This window comes from Chelmon rostratus, chromosome 4, assembly GCF_017976325.1.
Source record: "Chelmon rostratus isolate fCheRos1 chromosome 4, fCheRos1.pri, whole genome shotgun sequence".
NCBI classification, from domain to species: domain Eukaryota; kingdom Metazoa; phylum Chordata; class Actinopteri; order Chaetodontiformes; family Chaetodontidae; genus Chelmon; species Chelmon rostratus.
In genome coordinates, this window is record NC_055661.1 from 18,585,033 (window position 1) to 18,602,715 (window position 17,683).

General features: G+C 40.4%; 2 protein-coding genes across 2 annotated transcripts in view; both read left to right on the forward strand.

The window, feature by feature from the left end:
* The first annotated feature begins 226 nt into the window (after positions 1 to 226).
* Positions 227 to 6,058, forward strand: calr (calreticulin). The gene is made up of 9 exons (XM_041934908.1): positions 227 to 482; positions 1,083 to 1,184; positions 1,858 to 2,061; positions 2,280 to 2,374; positions 2,630 to 2,839; positions 2,953 to 3,066; positions 3,383 to 3,526; positions 3,849 to 3,941; positions 4,126 to 6,058. Exons 1-9 carry the CDS (start codon positions 389 to 391, stop codon positions 4,348 to 4,350), a joined length of 1,281 nt encoding a protein of 426 aa, XP_041790842.1. The 5' UTR covers positions 227 to 388; the 3' UTR covers positions 4,351 to 6,058.
* Positions 6,059 to 6,668: 610 nt separating this feature from the next.
* eps15 (epidermal growth factor receptor pathway substrate 15) overlaps positions 6,669 to 17,683 on the forward strand; it is a 29,167-nt gene continuing 18,152 nt past the window's right edge. Inside the window, exons 1-12 of the mRNA XM_041934646.1 lie at positions 6,669 to 6,705; positions 9,745 to 9,786; positions 10,541 to 10,630; positions 10,731 to 10,778; positions 10,887 to 10,982; positions 11,283 to 11,345; positions 11,633 to 11,758; positions 12,171 to 12,230; positions 12,517 to 12,747; positions 12,998 to 13,143; positions 13,951 to 14,107; positions 15,275 to 15,357. Of these exons, the coding sequence (XP_041790580.1) occupies positions 6,679 to 6,705; positions 9,745 to 9,786; positions 10,541 to 10,630; positions 10,731 to 10,778; positions 10,887 to 10,982; positions 11,283 to 11,345; positions 11,633 to 11,758; positions 12,171 to 12,230; positions 12,517 to 12,747; positions 12,998 to 13,143; positions 13,951 to 14,107; positions 15,275 to 15,357 (1,169 nt within the window). The 5' untranslated portion in view covers positions 6,669 to 6,678. The remainder of the gene's footprint in view (positions 6,706 to 9,744; positions 9,787 to 10,540; positions 10,631 to 10,730; positions 10,779 to 10,886; positions 10,983 to 11,282; positions 11,346 to 11,632; positions 11,759 to 12,170; positions 12,231 to 12,516; positions 12,748 to 12,997; positions 13,144 to 13,950; positions 14,108 to 15,274; positions 15,358 to 17,683) is intronic.

Below are 17,683 nucleotides of genomic sequence, written 5' to 3' on the forward strand. Positions count from 1 at the left end.
AGACTCATTTATTGTGATTTTGTTTTCCATATATATGATTCAGCGACGGCGCATCAGCCTTCATTTGGGCGTGTATCAAGCAAACGCGTGGTCTGCTCCCATTGGCTAGCGCGATTTCTCGTCTAGATTTCCTCTCCTTCGATTGGTTTAGAGGGATAACGCTTCCTTATTGAGGATAGGAGCCGACGACCAATCAGATTCAGACATCTGTTCTGAGCCGAGAGGAGAGCATAGACAGCGCCTCGGCGTTTTTCCACTCCAGCCTTACCGAACGAGAGATCGGACTGGCAAACAACGCCTCCTGCACGGTGTGGATAGATTAAGCAGACTTATTTGAGATTATAGTTAGTTGTTTTTTTATTTTGTCACCGTGCTTCATATCGGCACAATGACAGCCCTGTCGCTGCTTTTGATGGCCGTGTCGGCCGCATCTGTACTGGCCGAGTCTACTGTGTATTTGCGAGAGCAATTTGAAGACGGGGGTGAGGTCCTTTTACACAGAATTATGTCTGCATTATTTAACTGTTATTGTGATTTGTTGAAACTGTACATATACCCGATATTACAATATTGAATCAGTGCATAAGTGGCTAGACGTTGGGTGGTTGGAATTGGGATTTTTTTTTTATGAGATAGTATAATTTAACCTCAATTTCTGTGCTGCATTGTTTGCTTCCTGCTCAATTTGAGATAAATTTAGTGTACATGGGCACCATTCATCTTTTGACCCTCCTCTCCCCTCCCTTGCTCTTCGTCCTCTACACCCCCCCTCCTCCCCTCCCTCCAGCTATCATCAAGCCCTGTCTGTCTCCTCATCCCCCCCCCCCCCCCCCCCCCCCCACACTGCACATCTCTCCCCTGGTCATTCACTGTTACCCCTCTTTTACCTGAAGATGTCTTTCCCTTTCATCACTAGCCTCATATCAAACACCAGGCACTGTAGACAGTGAAGGCAGTCACCTGCAGCATGCCCCTGCAGCGTAACACACGCTCCCAGTGCACCTGCACTGATGCATCATCAATGGTGGATTAGCAGCTCGTGAGTGACTGCTGTGCAGCTGAACCTGTACTTGTTTGTGCAGATGCCTGGACGAGTCGCTGGGTGGAATCCAAGCACAAGTCTGACTACGGCAAGTTTGTCCTGACTGCTGGGAAGTTCTATGGAGATGCAGAGAAAGACAAAGGTGAGTGGAAAGGTGAAATTGTATCCACCCGTACTGTGAATCTGTGGTTAACTCCCACATTGTTTCAGGTGTTCACTCATTATTTTTTTTTTATTTTTTATTTTTAATATGGAGGTTTAGTGGGAGACTTGAACGAGGCTTTATAATCATATGCTGCTTGCTCAGGATTCATTTAAGTTTTGATCATGTTTTTTAGGATTAAGAGGACGATTTCTCTTAATTCTTTAAATGTTGATGGGATCTTGGCTGGTGGCACAATACCGATGCAAAATCTGTCCCTCAGGTTTTAGAATTAAAGTCAAAATCTACACATGCAACTCTCTCTGTCTTGACCTGGAGATCAGAGCAGGATGAACAATGCTTTTTGAAGTTGCATAAGAGTTCAGGTGACACTACTGACTGAGTCTGTGGCCTCGATCGCCATTATTGTTGGAGATATCCACCCAAATGGGATTTCTCTGAAAGGAGAGCTCCTAGCTGTGACTCTGAAAACGTGCCCATAACAGAGTATCTCAGAGTTGTTTCATTATTTACTGTCTGTGGAGGGGCTCCAGTATTAGCCTCTGTATTTGTCTCTCTGCCATACAACTTGAGAAGACACGTTTAAATGAACATGTGCAATTTTACAGAAACAACATGGATGAATTATACTTAACGCTGCATCTTCCCACAGGTCTTCAGACGAGCCAGGATGCCCGCTTCTACGCCTTGTCGTCCCGTTTTGATGACGTCAGCAACCAGGGCGAGCCTCTTGTCATCCAGTTCTCCGTGAAACATGAGCAGAGCATTGACTGTGGCGGAGGCTACATTAAGCTGTTCCCCTCTGGCCTCAACCAGGAGGACATGCATGGAGACTCAGTCTACAACATCATGTTTGGTGAGTGCTGGATAGTTTCTGGGCTCTGTCTCTTATGTATGTATGATAACAATGCAAGTCGTCTTTAAGACTACACTCTGTTCATCCAAATGTATCGCAAATTTTTTGAAGATCTGCAAAAGAAAATGCGAATGAATGCTTCCTTCCGTCCACTGTTGTGCAGTTATTAGGAGTTGGTTTTTGGTCATTTTTACTTATGCATTTGTTTGCTTGTACAGGTCCTGATATTTGTGGCCCTGGCACAAAGAAGGTTCATGTCATCTTCAACTACAAAGGCAAGAATCATCTGATTAACAAGGACATCAGATGCAAGGTCAGACATCAGTAAATTGTTCTTGTTTTCATATTTACTCTGCAAATGGCAGAGGTTTTTTTTCTAATTCCCATTGCATGAAGGTTTGTTGCAATTCTTTAGCATTCCATGATTGCAACACTGGTATTGTCCTGAGCATGAAACCAAATCAGCAAGGAGAGGCTGAAAGAGTTTTGCATTATAAACACGCTGCATGTGAATCACTCATGAATAAAACACAAGCAAGGCTGCCAACATTTCTTTTAAACCTTGTAGGATGATGAGTACACCCACTTGTACACACTGATTGTCAACCCCGACAACACTTATGAGGTCAAGATCGACAATAAGAAGGTCGAGTCCGGCAATCTGGAGGATGACTGGGACTTCCTGCCCCCCCAAAAAATTAAGGACCCTGAAGCCAAAAAGCCAGAGGACTGGGATGACAGGGAGAAGATTCCCGATCCTGACGATAAGAAACCAGAGGTCAGTTTGCTGGAGCTATCCTAGAAACCTGTTTGTCTGTATTTTTCATAATGATTTTTGGCCCACTTTTTTCTACTTCTACTCATTTATCTTTTGCTGTATCTCATTGGTAGGACTGGGACAAGCCTGAGAACATCCCAGATCCTGATGCTAAGAAGCCTGATGACTGGGATGATGAGATGGACGGAGAGTGGGAGCCACCTATGGTCGCTAACCCTGATTACAAGGTAATTAGCAAGTAATTCTAACACTTCATTTCAAATGTTCAGTCAATACGTTACAACCATTTCTGTGCCCGAAATAACTCCTTATTTGCTACCTAATACTCTAAATTAACAGTTTTATTTTAGTGTCTTTTGGTTTCATTCAGTATGAGCCAAGCTTCAATTGTAATTGTGCTGAAAACATTGACCCAGTCACCATAAAATACAATGAGGGAGCATGCTTTTGTTACCTTTCAAGTCCTTTTTTCTGAAGCATTTTATGACACATTTCCTCTGCCATTAACCACGCTGTCTGTCTGTGTCTGCGTGCTGTCATTAGGGTGAGTGGAAGCCCAGAGAGATCAACAATCCTGCCTACAAAGGCAAGTGGATCCACCCTGAGATCGACAACCCGGAGTACACAGCCGATTCTGAGATCTATAAATACGACAGCATCGGCGTGATTGGCCTTGACTTGTGGCAGGTGAGAAGATGCTGCAGCTGACTGACTTAATGACTGATTAATACGGGCTGACAAACTACCATTTGACTTGCACTTTAATTATATCCATCCGGGAATAGAAACAATTGCACGGTATGTTAATTCTTGTTTTCAGTTAGAGCCCCTGTAGTTCTTACAGTCAGTCAGTGCAAATTTGTTTCTTTCAATTTTAAATGAAGAGAAATTGAGATGCTGCGGAGAGATAAAATATGTTTAGAGAAAAAAAAATATGGGCTTTCTTTTATTGGATATGTTTGCACCTGATAATAAAATACTCATTACTGTTCACTTCTTTTTGATGCAGGTCAAGTCTGGCACTATCTTCGATAACTTCCTAATCACCAATGACCCAAACCTGGCAGAGGAAGTAGGCAACGACACATGGGGTAAAACTAAGGTCAGCCCCAAACTTTTCTCTTTCCATGTAGGCATGTGTCCTGCTCAGTGTGCATGCATGCGTGTGTGTGTGTGTGTGTGTGTGTGTGTGTGTGTGTGTGTGTGTGTGTGTGTGTGTGTGTGTGTGTGTGTAAGGAATGATGCACTGATCACTTTTCAAACGGCTTCATGTGCATCCTCTCCAGGACCCAGAGAAGAAGATGAAGGAAAGCCAAGAGGAGGAGGAGAGAAAGAAGCGCGAGGAGGAGGACAATAAGAGGAGAGAAGAGGCGAAGGAGGAAGACGAGGAGGAAGATGAGAAGGAGGAGGAGGAGGAGGAGGAAGACGAAGAAGAGGAAGAGGGGGAAGAGCAGGAGGAGGACGAAGAGGACGACGAAGGCACAGACTCTAAACTCAAGGATGAGTTATAAACTCCATACAGGAGGTGCTCAGAAAATAACCAGACTGTGTCAATGAGCCATCAGAGCGAGGCTGCTGAGTGAGATGATAGACCCTCGTGATTGACACCCTGGGGAGGGGGTTGGGGTGGGATGTGGTTTTTCAATTCTTTGTTTACAAGCAAGGGAGTAGGTAAAAAAGGGCAATTATTGTTCTGTTTCCTGTTTCCGTGTGCTACTACTACTACTATTATCATTATGATGATTATTATTATATTACACTGTTATTAAATGAGAAATAGTGATGAAAAAAATGAAGATGTCATAACGAATGTCAAGACAGGAAATCATCAAACTAAACTGTGTCACAGTTTATACCCAACAGAAATGTATACATTGATATTTGTGTTCTGCAAAGATCTGGCTTTTATGAAGTATGATGTTGTGGTGGTGAAAAAAAGCTATATTTGGTTTGTGGTTGATACCACGAAAATGTTTTTTTTACCTCATGTGCTTTGTTTGTCTTATTAATCAGTGTCACATGTTTTTTGTTTTGTTTGTTTCGTTTTTGTTATTCTATGTTACAGTCAGTTATGTCCGTCTGTATCAAGATCCCCCTTTCGTGGCCCCTTTTAAATAGCTACGTCAAATCTCAAAGGATTCGACAGGGTCAGACATCATCATAGACATCATTAGACATCGTTGTGCAGGTTATCTTGCCTGCTCTTATTCAAACCTCTCTGATTCAGACAAGGGTTAATGGCATGGGGACTAGAGTGCCTCAGGACTGACATGTGTTTGACAACCTGATCAAAAAAAGCTGTCGCTCATAGGATGGTGATATGGGGTGCTTTAAGACGAAATCCCTTGCATAGTTTTGTACTGTATAGTTAACACTTTTTCACTTCAGCACACATAGCTGTAGTCTCGTGTGTCTAAGTAAACTGTGCTCAAACTCAGATGTGCATTAGGAGCACACCAGTAGCAGGAAAGCTTCCGCTCATTTGGTACGCGTTCACTTTAGGTTTACCCGTAGTCAGTGTACACAACCAGTCTGTTAATTTCTGATGCTAATATCTCAATACTGCTGTAATCCAACACACCGTCTCAAACAGTCTGAAAGATGATCCTTTTGTAAAAGACGCATTTTTTACTAATGGTAGTGACTGAAGTGGGAAGATTTTCATGTTGCTGTGTTAAAAAACAAAACAAAAACAAAAACAAAGACAGGTGCTCTGTCCAATAAAAACAACTGGAAGGAAATGAGCAGAAGTCTTCCTCAATTTAGTTTTTTATTTTTATTACTTATTTTAGTAGCATTTTTTTGTTGTTCATTTGACTGATGTTTGTAACTTATAGCAGCGGTGGATAGTGACTAAGTACATTTACAACCCTATATATATGTAAATATATATTATTTATTTTATACTAATTTATACCTGTACTCCATGACATTTTAGGAGAACATGTGTTTTTTCTTCCACTTAATTAATCTAAGCTGTAAGTACTGGTTTACAGGTTCATATTTTACAAACACAAACAAAATGATTAGAGAAAAGTGTAAACCAGCAGCATGTGAAGTAGTTAAAATTAGCTCCACCTACTGGAATAGCAGTAATAGTAATATAGTAAACAGTGTGAAAAAGGCCTTGTAGCATACTTATGTATTTTTACACAAGTAAGATATTGAATGCAGGACTTTTACTTGTAATGGAGTATTTTTATATTGCCATCTGGGCCAGTGGTGTCATTGGCAACACTGAGGTCCTGTCCTCTGTATTTTTTTCTTGGGCTCAGGGGGTTACAGTGGCTGGGGGGGTTTATGTTCTACAATTAAAAACTTATACATGGGAGTTTTTTATTTTAGTCCATGATTTCTAGAATTTTTGGCAACTTGAACGCCAAAAGACAGATAATTGATTCATTATTAACAGGTTTGTTTAAACCTTCATGTTGTGAAATAATGTTTATATCAATATAACTGAACAGTTAAACAAATTGCTACATAAAATATGACAAATGCTTATTACTTAATACTTATGTAATATAAAGAAAATGGGTGGGGGTACTCTGGGGGGACTTGGACTCATCAGTATTTTTAAAATCCTTACTCGGGTTGTTATATTATTTCTGATTTAAGAAAATGAAAGGTACTTCCTTCATCTGCTCTGTATAACGCTGAATTGTTTTTCAGGCATATGGTTTGTGTTGACAGATGATAGTATGAGTGAAATCGACAATCCTGTCGTACTGCCGATTTGAACTGACTCTCGTCGTAGAGGTCCAGTGCCAGGTTTTTCAGCGGCCTCTGTCTGTGTCTGGCAGCAGCGCAGCATGAAAGCAGTGGGAAACAGAAACACTATGGCTGCCACTCTGTCTCTTACTCAGGTAACAGTGTCTTATAACTCAAATCTAACGACAGCGAACGCCTCATGGCCTTTGTCTGTCCTGCTCGTAGACATTTCAACACTGTTAGCGAGACTGGTTCGGCGGAAACGCGAGCTTACCTCGATCCTCGTCTCTCTTTTTGGAAGTTTAGTCCTGCTGTGACTGGGAAAAGTTTCTGCCTAATCTCTTTGGGGACTGCGTAAGGGCGTAGCTAGCTAGCTAGCATGCTAGCTAACAAGCTAGTTTGTGTGCAGTGTTAGGCTGTTTTAGAGCCGCTTTATCAAACTTGTGATAAGCCACGTAACGGAACTTGGCTTCGTTTCGGTTGGGAGTGTATGTTAGCACGTTTTGTACTGCCTCGTTTTGCTGCAGGCTAGTATTGGTCCTGGCCAAAGACATGTTAATACGAGATACTCATGTGTGGCTCTGTTGTGGCTTAACTGTCATATTCTCGCTAACTAATAGAGCGCATGCTAACATTGTTTTGCGCTAAAAATCAAGCAAGTTACGGACATTAATCGTTATAGCCTAACGTTACGCTGGGTATTTCACTGCTGCTCATGTAGCTTGCTATGTGGTTAGACTGAATAACCAGCATGCTATTATTAGAAGTAAACATCCTTCTCTGAGTGTTAGTTTTATCCCTGTGACCTTTCTGAAGTGGACAACGTTAAACTGCCAGTCTGTTAGCTACAGCGGTTGTTTTGTGTCCGAAACAGTAAAACTCGAAACAGTGTTGTCAGTTGTTTTGCAATCAGTAAGAGGAAGTGAGCACGAGTAGCCACTAGCCAGCACTGCTGTCACATAATGCCAGTCTGCTGCTAGCTAGCTGTTTAATTAAATACTGCAGTTCGTGTGAAAATGTGTTTGTTTGCACAGTAAATAAGTTATTTAGCAGGTAGCAGCCAGGTCTAATAAGTAGGTTACAGTCCCAGACTTGTTACCTGAGCCACTGTTGCCTCTGACAACAGACAGGAGCTGTCTGCCACCACAGATGAGCTCAAAAGCCTGTGTTGATATCTCTGTGTTGTGAGACTTCACTGCTCTGTCAGGCAGTAATGCTTGTTTTAAGTGCTGTCAGCTTTGCCACCTGATTATCCTCGCACTGACCTACTGTTCAGTGCTGCGAGTGACATTAATGCGTTTTATTATCATGGGTGGATTAGGGAGTTACATTTCTAGAACAAAACAGACTGGCCTGTCAGCTCCTGCACTGTAATGTATCTTGCTATCTGCTGCAGTTTTGTATGGCCTCGCTGGATAGTGATTGAGGGGTGTTTTTTCAATGCTCAATTAAAGAGTCACCAGTACAATGACCACACTGTTACAGCCGCCAACAGTTCCAGGCACACTATTGTGTGTCACAGAAATAAGTTGCATTGGCCAGAGAAAGATAAGTGTGTCTGAACAGCTATCTCGCTGTAAATTGGCAGTTGACAACGCTGACAGATAACTATGTTGATTGCAGGCTATTTTTCTTGTGACTCTTCTTCTGTGCTAGTCTGTGACAAGGCTGATGTTTTAACAGATTACTGCTATACTCGTGCTGTTGTTTTGCATTATGAATTGATGTATGTCAGTTTGTTTCTCTGCGGAGGGACATTACGAAAGCCACTCCCTAGTTGATTCACAGTTCAGACATTTGCTGTCCACTCCTTCCCTCCTTTGATGCACCTGTCGATTGAATAGCACAACAAATTGTCCGTTTCAGATATACAGTATGGAGAATGGCATGCTGATTCTTTTCCTGTTCAGCCCAGCAGTGGACAATTGTGTTACAAATTTTAACAGAGGAAATGGTGGTGTTTAGGGAGGATATGACAGAGGGCCATATTAGCTGTTGTCTGCAGAGTAACACCCTGTTGTAACTTTAAAACTGACCATCAGTAGCCTTGGGAACTGTAGCCTACATCCTGAAGTCGGCATGAAGTCATTACTCTCTCTACATGCAATCCAGCAGAAATCTTCTGTATCATCGTGACTCATAGAAGTTCGTTGTATGGTGTAACACACACACTGTATGTCTAATTTCACATCTTTGCCAGGAAGCACACAATAGAAATGCCTCTGAAATAATTATTACTGGAATTAGCCAGTGCTGAGATGCTTCGTTGATTGAGAAAATTAATTGCAGACAACTTTGATTAGTCATTTATCAAGCAAGAATGCCAAAGCTTTACTGGTGCCACCTTAGCAAATGTATTTGCATCTAGAAACATCTGGAAACTGGGCATTTTTCCCAATTTCCTGTCATTTTATGAACTAAATAATCATTTTAGTTAATCATAAAAATAATAGGTTAGCGGAAAAGGAAAATAATTATGAAGTGCAACCCTAATCTGACATCTGTAGCATACTGTCATTTCTGGAGTCATCCTGACGCCTCATGCTACTTAAAGGTTAGCCTTTTCAAACTGTTAATGTAGCTGAAAAAAATAGACCACTGTGTCTTCTTACATGGTCTTATGAGAGTTATTCTTTGGCAGAGTGAACTAAATGACATGCTGCATTTGTTCCTTTTGTCTGAGCAGTGATCAAAGTCTCTGCAGTCATTTTTCCCCAGCAGATGTTTTTGTCCATTGACAAAAATTCAGCTGTTTTAATGAAAGAAATGTCTATGAATGAGCATGATGATGAAAAATGATGCTGAATTGTATCAGATTGGTTATAGTCTGTGTGTCTGCATCCTCCATTTGTTGTGGATCAGTCCTTTTTTTTGTTTTTTGGACAGCTGTCTTGGCTTAGTGGATGACACACTTACTGTAGCCAACAAACACTTGTTGATCATTTGATCTTGTAAACTGAATCTGCAGAATCGGGAAAGCATTTCAAAGTACCAGTATTAGTATTAGCTTATTCACAGTGAGATTATATCGAAGTTACTTTTTAGGGTTTTGATGATGTCATGCATAAACCCCAAAGAGGCCACATGAGCAGACACAGGATGGGTTTTTTAGAGATTTAAAAGTTAGCACTCGTTGGATTCAGTCTGTAAACTTAATTATGTAAATTGTAATTTTTTTTTTTCTTCTTTAACAGCTCTCCAGTGGAAATCCCATCTATGACAAGTACTATCGACAGGTATGCAAATGGGTCTTCCTGTCACCAACAATATGGTGTATTGATGTTAGGCCATGGTGTCTTTTCTAAAACAGTACATCTTTCTCATTGGTAAAATGTACAGTATATTATTAAGTAGTGAGCCCATTACTATTGTTTGGTATAGCAATTTTAAGATAATGTGACTGTTGCTGTATTGTGCTGTGGATTGCTCTGGATATGAAGTACAAAAAAACAGATGAAGAGAGAAATACATATGTTGAGAAAACATGTTTTTTTGTAATTTTGCATGTACTGACCCTTTAAACTTCAAACTAGCTTTAGCTAAACTGTAGTGTTGCAATGAGCGGGTGATCTTTCTTCTCTTCTACAGTATCAGTTGTCTGTGTCCAGTAAAGGAAGTACCTCTATGAATTAGTAATGTTTCCCTTTACCCAGCATGTCGGGGAGCTCTTTGTGAGTCTCATGAAAGACTACTAACAGATCCAATATCAAGCTAATAGACTGCTGAGAAAATAGCTTTGGTTTATTATCAGTATTGATTTAAGTGACTCAAGGACTCCTCTATCCCACAGGGCACTTGGCACAGTTCACATTTGCTCTTTAGTTGCTTCCCTTTCACCACTGTAATTGCACACTCACAGCTTTTGTCCTGTATTGTGGTGTAAACTATTGGCCAATTAGAAATGCAGTTTCTTTTCTGTTTTACCAGTGCAGCTGTGTTATAAGCTCTTATGAGTGTGTACGGCTGTATGTGTTTGGTGGTTGTGTGCAGGTTGATCCGACTGGCAGTGGGCGGGTGGCGGCGGCTGATGCAGCTCAGTTCCTGAAGAGGTCGGGCTTGGCTGACTTGGTTCTGGGGAAGGTGAGTAAAGACTCAATTCAGTGCTGCCACATTACTCCTCTGTTGTCATTGCTGTTTATGTTGACTGTGATAACTGTCTGAACTGCGTGTGTCTCCATAGATCTGGGATTTGGCAGACTCTGAACGCAAAGGTTCCCTTAACAAGCAGGTATAAAGGCACTGCACATTCACATTAAAATGATTTGTTTGTTTTATGTGCATAAAGTGCGTATGATCGCTGGATTTATATCAAACACTGTACCTCTGTTGTCCTCAGCAATTCTTCATAGCATTGCGATTGGTGGCTTGTGCTCAAAATGGCCTGGAGGTGGCGCTCAAGAGCCTTAATGTGGCTGTTCCTCCCCCAAAATTTGTAAGTCTGTTACTGACTTCTGTCCATGCTCTAATTGCTGCTGCTGATAATTTAGTTACCTCTAGATACGCTGTATATTTAGAGGACTTAGTATCATGACAGACAGCTAAAATTCTGTTCAGCTGTCTTTTTATTTTCTTGCCGCAGCAGTTATTCATATTATTTTATTGTATACATATTATGTTTTTAGGTCTATTTTAATTATTTATTTTTATTTTATTTTATTTTATTTTAATTCATACATTGAAATAGTACATTTTTAGAGGAGACTAAGAATAACTGAGTTTTGTGAATCTCCAGCATGACACAAGCAGCCCGCTGTTAGCAGGAGGAGGGGCTGTTGACATTCCCTGGGTTGTCAAGGTGAGGCACATGCAAGTTTATCTTTCTGTCTTACTGTAACATGGTGATCTATGCATTCTATCCATTTACAGTAACAGTTACAATTATTAATTTTCACAGCTGATAGTTCTGAATTTCCCCTTCTTGCTGTGCTTTCTGGAAATGTGTTACTGTATTGTAGTTCAACAAACATAACATTTTAGAACTTTTATTCGAGTAATTTCTTTACAGGTGCTGCATCGGGAATAGATCAAGTTTGAATGGCTGCCTTCTGATTATTATACATCTGTTTTGTGTTTTTTCATCAGCCTGAGGAGAAGATGAAGTTTGATTCTATCTTTGACAGTCTGGGTCCAGTCGGAGGGATTCTAACAGGAGACAAGGTCAAGCCTGTTCTGCTCAACTCCAAACTGCCTGTGGACATCCTCGGCAGGGTACGATCCCCAAACAGGACACTTTTACAAAAAGGGATTAAAAATAGTCATGCGTGCAAAGTGACAAAACTAAAGGCGGAAATCCTTTGCCTTTAGATATGTAACAGGAGAAATTAGTTACTGGTTTGAGCAGGAGACTTTAAAAAACTAGCTCATTAAAACATCTGTCAAAACAGAAAGTGATAAATATTTGAAAGATTGTATCTAACACATTTGTCTTCTATAGTAGTTTAAATGATAACAAAAAAAAACATGCAGATTTGAAAGAAGGATGTGAAATCAACTGAATCAGTTTGGTCGAAAATGAAATCAGAGAGGAAGTGTGAATCGGTAGTGAGTCAGGACTTTCTGGCACATGTGTCATATAGTTTTGAAATGATGCATGCTTAACAATTATATCTGTGTGTTCAAGGTTTGGGAGCTCAGTGACCTTGACAGAGATGGCATGTTGGACAGAGATGAGTTTTCTGTGGTAAGAAATTGGTTAATTATCACAGAGAGAAAGAAACCACATAGTCAGTTTCATCTTAGGCTGTTTTTGAGCTGCGATATTCAACTCAGTACTGTTTCCCTCAATATTCTGTGTGTGCTTATATTGTATGTACTATCTTGGAAGCTGTTACAGGCTGTGAAAATCATTTCTGTAGCCCTGAATGGAACAAATTCCAGACATGTGGAAGAAGTGTGAAGACTGAATCACTGCTCGATGGTTCATTGGTAATTGTCTTTTATCATTGATTTTTGTTGCCCTTACCCAGGCCATGTATCTGGTGTACAGAGCTCTGGAGGGGGAGCCTGTTCCCATGTCCCTACCACCTCCCCTGGTTCCACCCTCCAAGAGGAAAAAACCCTCTGTGCCTCCCGTGATGCCCTTGTTACCCTCACCCCCCTCAGTCAAAGACAGTCGCTCCTCCCACGCTGGCTCTAAGACCATGCCACACCCCCCCAAACCCGCCCCAGCTCCTGCCCCAACACCAGCAGCTGTCCCTGTGAGTACCAGACCCTCTCTCCTGTGCATGCAGTTTCTTTATTGTACCACAACATAGCTACAACAACAAACATTTAAAATGATTTCAAACTGGATAGTTCAGTGTGTTTTTCAAAAGAACAAGACCAGAGAGAGTGTGAAGGTGAGTAAGTTTTGAGTTTGAGTTAGTGTTATGTCATCTGCTGCAAGTTGTATTAAGTTCCATTATGAAGCTTGGTGATGGTTAAAAGCCTGTTTTGTTGCCTGTGCAGTGGGTGGTGTCGCCAGCAGACAAAGCAAAGTATGATGAGCTATTCAGCAAGACAGACGGCGACATGGACGGCCTTGTTTCTGGACCTGAAGTCAGAGATATCTTCCTCAAGACTGGGCTGCCCTCTGCCACACTTGCACGGATCTGGTAAGTAGGGAATGCAAAACTCCACCAGCACATAGCGCAGATTCTAAAAATGCAGGGCAAAATGTAAATGAAAACAGAATGCAATCATTTGCAAACGAACGTTGTCTCCCATCACTTTACGAAGTGTTACCGCGCCCATTTAGTAATACCTGTTATACAATAATGTTATCGATCCTTAGAAAAAACCCTGTAAAGGGGAAAATAGAGGTAGAAATCTCATGAAGAGCAACAAAGGAGGGATCCCTCTTCCAGGACAGAACAGCTATAGATGTCATACATACAGAGTAAAGGGAAATAACAACATGTTACACTATGGAGAAGCAGAATACAATGTTAAATAGACTTCTGACAGGAGTATCACAGTCATCATCACAGAGTTCATTTTGTTGGCATTCGGTGGTGCAAATTGTGTAAAATCACATGCCGTGTTCTAATTTAATGTTTGGAAGTTAAAAAATCAGTGTTGAAGGAAACCTGTTTTTTTTTTTATAATGCCTGTGATTATTAATCTAATGACGATATCTGGAGTGGACAAATAATGATTGTCATTTAAGCTGTAATAGCTCTGTCCTGGGTGATATTGTTGCAGGATAATGACGGGAGTTTTCACAGCACTGCAGTGCGTGCTCACACGTCCAACCAGGACAATCTCACATCATATGGATTTTCATCTTCACACGGCTGATTAGCTTCTGTCCCGTTGTGACTGTCCTGTGTTTTGTGTTCAGTCAGGCAATCAAAAATAGCCATTGCCCTGGGTGGAAATCGTTACTCTCTTATGTAACCTGTGTCTGTTTGTGTTCTCAGGGAGCTCTGTGACATTGGAGACATCGGGAAACTGACCCGAGAACAGTTTGCCCTGGCACTTTACCTGATCAATCAGAAGCTGACTAAAGGCCTGGACCCTCCGCAGGGTCTCTCCCCTGAGATGATTCCTCCATCTGACAGACAAAATATCAAACAGGTCAGTTGCTCAGACCTCTTATGTATGAGAATGATAACTAGGGGATGTCTGAATCCCTTTTTTTGGTCTCCGATCTCAGCTAGTTACATTTACAGGAAGACATCTGGCAGTGTTTTTTTCCTTGTTTAGCACCAAATTAATTGGTATTTAATCATGTACTTAGTGCTTTTTGGCTGGTCTCTGTGTTAATTGTGTTTTGTGTATTATTCTTTTAAATGTTATCATAACTGACTGATGTTTTTTGTATATTTTGATGAAAAAAAAAGTTCTTTCTTTCTCCTTTTATGTGTCTTGGATTTTTAAAAACCTGAATCTGTCTTTCTTTTTTTCCTTCTTATGCAAAACTATGATGCTGTGTGCTTTACATTACATTACACTTCACATGTACAGCGGGATGATCCTGAGTGAGTCTGTGGTAGCTTGCTGACTCAGGCATCTCATTGCTTTTAACATGCTGCCTCTCTTTGTCACCTTTCTACCTTGTCTCACTCTATTTTTCTTCAAATTTGTGTTTCTCTTACTAAAACTAGATAATATTTTACCACTGTATTTGTCCTTGAGTTTATAATCTTTAGCTATCTAAATATTTATGGTTGGAGGGAAAGCTGACAAGAGCAGATGTCGCTGTTTTAAGTAATTTGAGATGCACCGATCGCATTAGGTCCGGTCTGTAGATGCAAACCAAAAACTGGAATTTGACTTTATTTATAAAATTGACAAGAGAAGTGGTGTTGTAATAGTCTCAACCTTCGTAACATGAGAGAACAAAGTGAACTCTAACACATTAGATATATATGAGAAAAACCCTTAGAACCCTAAAGCATCTCTCCATTACTAGTCTCCTCCCAGTAGTACTAGCTTTGAGACAGTCTCCCTCCCATCACTGCCATTGTGTGTAATTTTTGTAAAGCCATCGGTGTAGCTCTCTTATTCAATTGTTTGGGCTGTGATATTTTTTTTCCTCTTACACTGTAACATGTCCTAAGTATGCAGGATTTTCCATGAACATATGAGTTAGCTATTCTCTGTAGTGTTAGAAACTGAGTCTGTTCCTTCAATATATGATTAGAGGCAGTCCTTAGCGTAGAGTATAGGAAGTGTCATCATCGTTTTACTTTCTAAAGTGACTTTAATCCTTTTTTATCCTCTGCCTTCCTTCCTCTTCAGAACAATGTAGTTAACCTGGCAGCTGACTTCTCTGCCATTAAGGAGCTGGACTCTCTCAGTAACGAGATTGTCGAGCTACAAAGGTAGGCTTTTGTCCTCATGTTCATTTAAAAAAATGTATAAAAAATTAAATCATGCATCTTGTCACTGAAGCCATATTAGTGCAGATTTTATCACTGGTGGTGCTAAGAGGTATCCTAAAGATGGCTTAAGATATATAAGCTAGTATTTGACTGCGATGTGCATCAAATGTTATCAAACGAAAAGATAAATTTTTAGTGTGAGGCCCAGCTATTATGAATATTTTCTTTGAAAAAGATGTTCAAAGTAAACAATTGCATAATGTAACATTCAAAACCGAGGACATGAATGTCTGCTGTCAGAGAAGTGACTCTATCGCTGTATCTTCTCCTGACCAGCAGGCTGCAGTGTTTCCCACAAATACATCGTGCATGTCGGGAAACACTGGTTCAAGTATACAAGATTATATCACTGTCACTCTCTGAGATGTTCTCTGAACACTCACACCCACAGCTTCAGTGAAGATAAATAATTATACTGTGTTGGTTGCAACACAGTTGCAAAGCTGAGTTATGTAGCTGCTGTTTGACAGAAAGGTGGAAGAGTGATGGATAGAATATGCAATATACACCCGAATCCATGTATTCACCCCCCCTTTATGCCTTTATACACCATTTCTGTGAGAAAAATCAAGCCCAAAATATTACTTTTGTAAATGTAATAATTTTACTGCATATGTATAATTTTTGAATTAGGAAAAAAAGACAGAAAGCACATCATCTACCAAAATATGGATTTCAGTGACAGCTCTTCTTTTTGACAGTTCCTTATGTTACTTTAAAGGTAGATGCAAATATCTTTTTGTGTTGTTTTTTACATGTAGGTTTAGTTTCACCGTGCATCGGTATACTGAGCACTCAGTATCAGTGGTCATGGATTTAAATTTCAGAACGAGAAGTGAGAAAGTGCCCAACCCACACACACACACACACACACACACACTAGATGACAGCTGTTCAGCTGTTCGAGAGAAGAAAGATGGAGAGAAATGGAAACTAAGTGACAGCGTCAGACAGGCAGCAGCTCGAGAGGCGCTTGAAAAGATGATGCATGTTTGTTACTGCTTCAAAATGTGGCAGCGACCTGCAGTTCAATACGAGGAGGATGGTGAGGATGATGATGACGGGTAAGAGGGCAATCTGAGTGATACTCAGCTTGAGTTAACTGTAGGTTTGCTTGGACAAAATGTACTCTTATCAAGGGAATTGCGTATTTTGATGTGAGAGGAGAGAGAGAATGTAAAAATAGCCACTGTTATTTTTAGTCAGTGTTCAAATGGATCGCAAAGGATAAGTACTTTTTAAGGTTGATGCCTGTTTTTGTGTTCCGTTGTTATGTTTTCCATTGTTTTACACAACATGTGCACATTATGCATACTAAAATGTCACCTTTTGCTGAGGGTGTACGAGTGCAGGTTTCAGAAATGAAACAATAATACCAAATGTTTGATTAATTTATCAATCCAGTCGTTGGCCGAAACAAAACTTGATATCACTCCGTCATAGACTGCAGTACTTATTATATTTGTCTGCCTCAACAGACAAAAATAATTAGCTATGTGAGAAAACAGTGGAGCAGCAAATTACATAAACAGTGACAGGAGGTTGATCAGTCTCCCTCTGAAAATGTAGTAAATTGAAATACCAGTACTTATCAGTATGTTTATCCAGATGTGTTTAGTTTTACTGAAAAGTACATTTAAATCAAAGTGTGAGTCAGGATATGTATTTCTAAGGAAATTCCTTAATGTTGTGTTTTGCCTCTACTTTTTGTTTTATTCCCTTTTTGATACATTTGTTACACATACCTCATGCACTTTCTAAGTAGTGTTATTATGTTTGTGAATGAAATTCAACACATTTTGATGTTGGATATCCGTATCTGGTGCAAAATAAACCCTTGTCTCTGTACTAAGGTTTAATTCATAGCTGAAATTGTGGTTACCTTACTACCATTTATGCTATTATCGTTATTATTGTGAGTAGTGATGAAGTTTAATGACTTGAGAGGCTAAATTTTGGTGTCTTACACAGTATCAACACTTTGACTGTAACTCACTAAGTACAGCACACCTCTCACCAAAGTAAACTGAAACATTTGTGCCTTTTTCTAATTAGTAATAACAGAAATAAAATGCACATTTGATAATTGTCAGTTTGTACACAAGTGATTACACATCCCTTGTCCTCACTCCACTCTTTTCCGTTTCCTCTCTGGTTGGGTGGGTGGATGAAAGAGTGCAGTGGAGAGGATGAAAATGATAGATGTTGTAGGTTGGCTCATCATCACTCGGCCCTCCTCCCTTTCTTCCTCCCTTCATCCTCAAGG